We start from the raw sequence: 7,653 nt of genomic DNA on the forward strand, positions 1-7,653 counted from the left end.
AATGTAAGGATGTAGAGGCTTATCTCACTAGGGGTAAGATAGATACTGCCTACAGGAAAATCAAAGAGACCTATGGAGAAAAGAGAACCACTTCGATGAATATCAAGAGCTCAGATGGAAACCCAGTTCTAAGCAAAGAAGGGAAAGCAGAAAGGTGGAAGGAGTATACAGAGGGTCTATACAAGGGCAATGTACTTGAGGACAATATTATGGAAATGGAAGAGGATGTAGATGAAGATGAAATGGGAGATACGATACTGCGCGAAGAGTTTGACAGAGCACTGAAAGACCTGAGTTGAAACAAGGCCCCGGGAGTAGACAACATTCCATTAGAACTACTGATGGCCTTGGGAGAGCCAGTCCTGACAAAACTCTACCATCTGGTGAGCAAGATGTATAAGACAGGCGAAATACCCTCAGACTTCAAGAAGAATATAATAATTCCAATCCCAAAGAAAGCAGGTGTTGACAGATGTGAAAATTACCAAACTATCAGTTTAATAAGTCACAGATGCAAAATACTAACGTGAATTCTTTACAGACGAATGGAAAAACTGGTAGAAGCCGACCTCGGGGAAGATCAGTTTGGATTCCGCAGAAATATTGGAACACGTCAGGCAATACTGACCTTACGACTTATCTTAGAAGAAAGATTAGCAAAAGGCAAACCTACGTTCCTAGCATTTGTAGACTTAGAGAAAGCTTTTGACAATGTTGACTGAAATACTCTCTTTCAAATTCTAAAGGTGGCAGGGGTAAAATACAAGGAGTGAAAGGCTATTTACAATTTGTACAGAAACCAGATCGCAGTTATAAGAGTCGAGGGGAATGAAAGGGAAGCAGTGGTTGGGAAGGGAGTGAGACAGGGTTGTAGCCTCTCCCGGTGTTGTTCAATTTGTATATTGAAGAAAAATTCGGAGTAGGTATTAAAATCCATGGAGAAGAAATAAAAACTTTGAGGTTCGCCGATGACATTGTAATTCTATCAGAGACAGCAAAGGACTTGGAAGAGCAGTTGAATGGAATGCACAGTGTTTTGAAAGGAGGATATAAGATGAACATCAACAAAGGCGAAACGAGAATAATGGAATGTAGTCGAATTAAGTCAGGTGATGCTGAGGGAATTAGATTAGGAAATGAGACAATTAAAATAGTAAAGGAGTTTTCCTATTTGGGGAGCAAAATAACTGATGATGGTCGAAGTAGAGAAGATATAAAATTTAGGCTGGCAACGGCAAGGAAAGCATTTCTGAAGAAGAGAAATTTGTTAACATCGAGTATAGATTTAAGTGTCAGGAAGTCGTTTCTGAAAGTATTTGTATCGAGTGTAGCCATGTATGGAAGTGAAACATGGACGATAAATAGTTTGGACAAGAAGAGAATAGAAGCTTTCGAAATGTGGTGCTACAGAAGAATGCTGAAGATTAGATGGGTAGATTACATAAATAATGAGGAGGTATTGAATAGAACTGGGGAGAAGAGGAGTATGTGGCACAACTTCACAAAAAGAAGGGACCGGTTAGTAGGAGATGTTCTGAGGCATCAAGGGATCACAAATTTAGCATTGGAGGGCAGTGTGGAGGGTAAAAATTTTAGAGGGAGACCAAGAGATGAATACACTAAGCAGATTCACAAGGATGTGGGTTGCAGTAAGTACTGGGAGATGAAGAAGCTTGCACAGGATAGGGTAGCATGGAGTCTCAGGACTGAAGACCACAACAACAACAAGGTAAAGAGAAGTGTTTGATCCTAACTTATGGGATTGGGAGCTGCTGTTGAGCTATATAGGTCGAGGGAAGTGTTCGATCCCAATTTATGGGATCGGGAGCTGTTGTAGAGCTATATAGGTCAAGGGAAGTATCCGATTCCAGATGATATCGTGTTTAGTGGTATTTGGGGAGTTTTGTGATGTCGATTTTTTCGTCGTTTTGCGTGGTTTTGTATGGGGGTGAGTGTCTAAATTTGTTTATATTTAGTTCGACCCCAACCAAAAACCCCCAATTTCCCGCATTTGTACCATTAGTGTCACTAGGCTTCTTGTGGAACAGGTGTGCGTTTGTTTTTCGATGTATTTTCGTCTTCATAATGTGTATGTAACGACTTTATATGCGCCATATTGGAACTGTCGTTTATGGTCGTTTCCGCCAGATTGGTGACGTCATGGGTCAAAGCAGACAGGTGGGATCGGACGCTTCCGTATTTCCGGTTGTTGAGACATAGAAATTGGTCACCATCTTGTAGTCCTTTTTGTTCCACTGTAATCTGGGTAGACACATTTCCGCTTTATGCACATTGTGTTTCTCTCGTCATTTATTTTTGACACTACAGAACTGACCTGACACAAAATATCATTTTAATTTTCTATGTCACATGGCACATGTGTTTTCAGTAATTGGAAAGAATGCTTCCAACACATTGTCCATGGTGTTTTCACATTGTATCCACACACCTACTACCCATCTCTGGTTGCAATGTTGTCGAATCAGAATCCCTCTTGAAGGTTTTAGTATTTGCAGCAGGCGTGACAACGCCGCTACTCCACACGGTCGTTACAGGTACTACAAACACCAATGATGACTTCGTAACAACTGGGTAACAGAATCCCGTGAGTGGAACAAATTACTCATGCGAATTGAACTATAGGAAGCACAACTTTTGAACCCACGTAGATAAGCACCTGACAATGTATTCAAGCACACAGTTGGTTTGCACAGCCAATGACTGAGCACATGACAACTCTTGGCATGAGGACAAAGCTATGACTAAGACTGAACTCAGTGGCCAGAGACAGTGGTCACTTGTGTGTTAGATGCGCTTGCATGAATGCACGTGTGTTTGCTAGATTAGATGGAGGCCTTTTGGCTGCAAGTTCACATGTGCAGCAGTCTTTTTGTCGCACGTCTGCCATTCGACATCTCTTTTATATGGTGAGTAGCAATCTATCCTTCCCATAGTATTGTCGAATTTTTGAGGAGTTTGAAAGGGACTAAACATTGAGGTCATCACCTCCCATTAATTTCTTTAATAATCTAGGCCAAAAACTTTCTGGAAGAAGGAAAGTAGAGACTGCCAATTTACTCTTTATCCTTGTGGCGTCACCTGAGCCAGGGAGCCAGGTGAAAAGCAGGAGGAGGAAAATAAACATAAAAAAGTAAGGAACTGCAATGAAATAGGAGAGGTAGGCGATCTGAAGCAGCCAGAGTCACAACTGCTCCACCTCCCCCCCTCCTCTCATGCACCTAGTTTGTAGCTGAATGTCAACTTCCTCATCTGATAACAGCCCTTTATTCATTGCAGAATAGTGGCAGAATGCTCGAATCACAGAATGGGGAAAAATAAGATGAGACCATGGTGACAAAAACTCTCTCTAAAGTTTAAAAACCATGTCCACAGCTTGGGCATCACCTACCGTGACCAGAATTGTGAAGCACCAGTGTTCATCACAGGGCAGTGAAGTTGGGAGCACTAGCATAATGTGGGGCACCAACAAGCGGCTTCACAATGGCAATAGGATGGGTCCCCTTGCCTGAGAATATGACAATGAGCCAACTAGACATAGCTATAATGTAATCAACATAGAATAGTAAATATCCTTTGAGAAGTGTGAAGGGAAGATGATCATGTGATCGTCAACCTCCAAAATGGTTTCCTTTTATGTTGCTCATTCTGGAACAGCCAGCCATAAGATGGACAATGCATTATTTTATGCCAACTGATTTGGTAATGACTACATCTACACAGTATACCTTTCCATGGATGAATGCCTCTTCAATGAAAGAGGAATCTATCAACAAAGAGCCTCCATGTCAGCGTGATTCAATAAATACCTGGTGCCTATCTATTCCCCTTACACATAAGAACAACTATCATCTTAATAATCCTGTATTGTTGGGGCCAAACAGATTAACTAGCCTAGATCTGTCAGTTTCAAAACATCGTTTGCTAAGGCACTTCAAGTTCAGTGGCTTTGGGCTTCTAACCAGACTACTTAAGACTTGACAATCAAGAGGAAGTTTATAAAATTTATAACTTTTTTCCTTCATTCAATTCACTGCGTGAAATGCCTTGGAGTCCTGTTGGAAAACAAGTTAAACTGGAGACAACATATTAATAAACAAATCTAAATGGTCAGTTCTGCATGTTTTGTTACGAGCATCTCTCATTGTGGTGGTTTGTTTCACATGTTTTCACTCCTCATTGCCTTCTGAAATTATCTTCTGGAGTGTGTACCTAAAGAAATGAACTGTTTAATAAACAGAAGTGACCAGTAAGAATAGTATGTTAAGTAGAAAACTGCTCATCTTGCAGATGCCTTTTTAAAAACCTAAATTCTTGCATCCCAATATATTTACAATGTTGCTGACAAAAATAAATTGAAGCTGAACTGTCCCTCACAAATTTCTCTCAATATTCCACACAATCATAGTTCTGATAATAAGCACAGGTGTTGTATTCAGTGAAATACTTTATGTAAATCAAAAAATACTGCATCTACCTGACTGCCTCGATCTATGGCTTTCAGGACGTCATGTAAGGAAAGTGTGAGCTGGGTTTCACAAGTTTGATGTTTTTGGAGTTCATGCTGGTTGGCATGGAGTGTGTCATTCTATATGAGATATCTCATTACATTTGAGCTCACAATATGTTCTAAGATTCTACAACAAAAGGATGTCAAGGCTACTGAACAGTAGTTTGGTGGATCATTCTGCTACCCTGCTTGTAAACTGTTGTGATCAGTGCTTTTTTCAGCTACTGGGCACAGTTTTCCATTCAGTGGTTAAGTGTGAATGGCACTAATTTATTGTAACAGTATTGTGAAAAGGTTAGTTACAACTCACCATGTAGTGGAGATGTTGAGTTACAGATAGGCACAACAAAAAGACTGTCCCAAAATGAGCTTCTGGCCAACAAGGACTTTGTCTCTGACAGCTGAAGCCAGACTACTGGCTTCAGCTGTGAGGGGCTGTGGTTGTGTTCATGTGTCTTTTTTTTGACAAAGGCTTTGTTGGCCAAAAGCTTGGTTTCTTTTTGTTGTGCCTATCTGTGACTTGGAACCTCTGCTGTATAGTGATTAAGAACTATCCTTTTCACAATATCATTACATTTCAACCTGGATTTTTCCACTGTTTGCACTAATTTATTGTTTATATGTCATACAGATTTTTCTATTATTTGCATATCTTCTGTTAATGTACACAATGTGCCACTCCAGCATCCACAAAGTTGGTTCTTGATGGGATCTACACAATGTAGTAAATAACTGAACGAATACTTAATTCGTTTTTGTAGCTGCATTGCCCCAAAGGATAACTGTTTAGGGTAAAAGTGGCTGAAACTATGAAAATAAGCCAGCACTCTGTCTTCAAGTGAACAGTCAGAAATTAGGTAGGTACAAAAACAGTGATCTGAGATTTGTTATTTAATCTGTTTTGACTCATTTTGCTATCTAGCTAAACGCGAAGGAATTTCACACACAGGGTTTAACTTACTGTATGATCCTAAGGTATGTTTCTGGCACCAGCAAGTCATTTTAAGGTTCTTGGGATGTGATTCGTCTAATGCAACTAAATAAAAGACTCTTTTTTATTGTACTATAAGTGGTTTACGTATTATTTGTGAAGCGTCTTCTGTGGAATTTTGAGTTGTTATTTGTTTGTATATGCCACCGGGAGATGTTCTTGGGCAGTTTGCATATCAAGGATATCTGAATTTCGGCATTTAATGAACTCATTTCGACTTAGCAACTCGTGTTCGTTCTACATCGTGTTTTGGTCGTAAGTTTGGCAGAAATCCAAAATTAAACTGGCTAGAATTGCACGTTAATAGCGTACATAGCACTGTACAAAAACGGCAAGTGAACTGACGTTTAGCTGTGGTGCATTTCAACAGACAGTTCGCATATTTTGCTGAGATTTCTGACTGGAGCAAATAGAGTTCGAAGTATTAAGTGACACCTAACAAGTCGCTACAGTCTACACACACAAAACAATTTTTCCACGCAAAATTAAAATTTTTGATAAAATAAGTGATTTTTATTGACAGTTGAAACAAATCGGATGCAACGTTTTCAAGCTGATGATCACTGACATCAGAAACTAAGGGCTGAAGCTGTAATGTGATTAATATCATTGTCCCCCACGTCCTTGAATATGTAAAATTTTAGATCAAATATGATCACCAAAACATTACCAGTATAAAACGAGTTTAGAATAACCTACCAGTGTTGTGCATAATTATAATACTCAAATAATGCAGTGGAGTTACTAAAAGCATTTTACTTTCTGTGGGGTTTTAAAATTGCAATTTTGTTTTTGTCACCATGTTTCATTTGAGTATCTGTCATTCCACACGTGAACACCGCTGGTTCTCGTTTAGTATCGCTTATTTGCATTCAAATATACACCGTATGCACAAATTCTGAAGTTTTCAAGGAATCCTAATAAAACTGGTTTAATTTACACATGAGACTGCAAATAATGTGTCGTGACACAGTCTTTAATGTAGGGCGCTTTCCGCAGTTATATTTACATTCTAGCAAATATCCGTATATTCATACTGCGGTCCAATACGAAGTTTTTGGTTCGAACGCGTTAATAGGCATACATGTCCAAAAATCCTTCACTTGTTCCCAAACTAAAAACCGGAGCTATTTACCCAACAGTACACTTAAAAGGCGTTAGCTCATTCCCTCTTGACTGCAATTACATATCACGAGCCCCTCTTACAAAATACGTATAACCCAACAAAACACACAATCACAAGCCAACGCTATGCAACTATGTGTCAAACTTACGAAGCAGCTGTAATATCCAAATTCGCGCCGACTGAAAACATATGACTTCCGATCAGTCATTCGAAATCTACATCTTTGTTTCCGACCAGTGAGCTTATTGAGGTCACTGTTTCCCACGCACAGCACCGTTTCCAACACTGTTGAACGTGCCATACAGATGATCCGCTCAAATGTTTTGTACACTCAGGTGTGACAACAGGTATGACGTGTTACAGTTGGACTTTGTTTTGATAGGGATATTACGACTTCTCAGATTGTACAATTAACAGAAGCCACAAATAAGAACAAAGAAACCTCTACTACAACGAGATATCTTAAAGTCAATTCACTCTGGTCGTCACGTCACGTCAATGCATTTCAACTGGTGGCATTCACACAGGCCGTCAATGGACCGTCACCTCACGCCAGGTCCCATCAAATTTTCTGGGGAAGAAAATTTTGGCGGCGTTGTCGTCTGGTAACATATAAAGTTAACCTATTTTCGCCTCGGTCACTAATGAAATAGCAGTGGTTTTTGTGCTTTTATGTCTTCTTTAACTTTATTTTTCACTATAACTGTGGTTTGTTTTCGTGGCAAATTCCAAATGTTGTACGACGACTTGGATATTTTTCCACTGAGTGTTCTTCCACTAGCAAGGTCAGATATCTGAAAACGAAAAAAATATTAAGGTTTTGTAATAGCAGAACAGGCCTGACGCCCACTCTGTACATAAAAAAGAAAATGAGTTGACTAAGTAATTTTCAGTAAATAATATTTTAAGTGAAAGAGTCAGTTCTAATAAAGAAGAAAAATACAGTTGTTTATTACAGTTATGCAAGGGAAAAACAATGACTGAGATAAACAAATCTATTCATTCCCT

General features: G+C 39.4%; 1 protein-coding gene across 1 annotated transcript in view; it reads right to left on the minus strand.

Annotated features, from left to right (window-relative positions):
* LOC124622556 overlaps window positions 1-6,937 on the minus strand; it is a 57,858-nt gene extending 50,921 nt beyond the window's left edge. The window contains exon 1 of the mRNA XM_047148292.1: window positions 6,794-6,937. Within this exon, the coding sequence (XP_047004248.1) occupies window positions 6,794-6,834 (41 nt within the window). The 5' untranslated portion in view covers window positions 6,835-6,937. The remainder of the gene's footprint in view (window positions 1-6,793) is intronic.
* Window positions 6,938-7,653: the final 716 nt, after the last annotated feature.

This window comes from Schistocerca americana, chromosome 7, assembly GCF_021461395.2.
Source record: "Schistocerca americana isolate TAMUIC-IGC-003095 chromosome 7, iqSchAmer2.1, whole genome shotgun sequence".
Classification (NCBI taxonomy): Eukaryota; Metazoa; Arthropoda; class Insecta; order Orthoptera; family Acrididae; genus Schistocerca; species Schistocerca americana.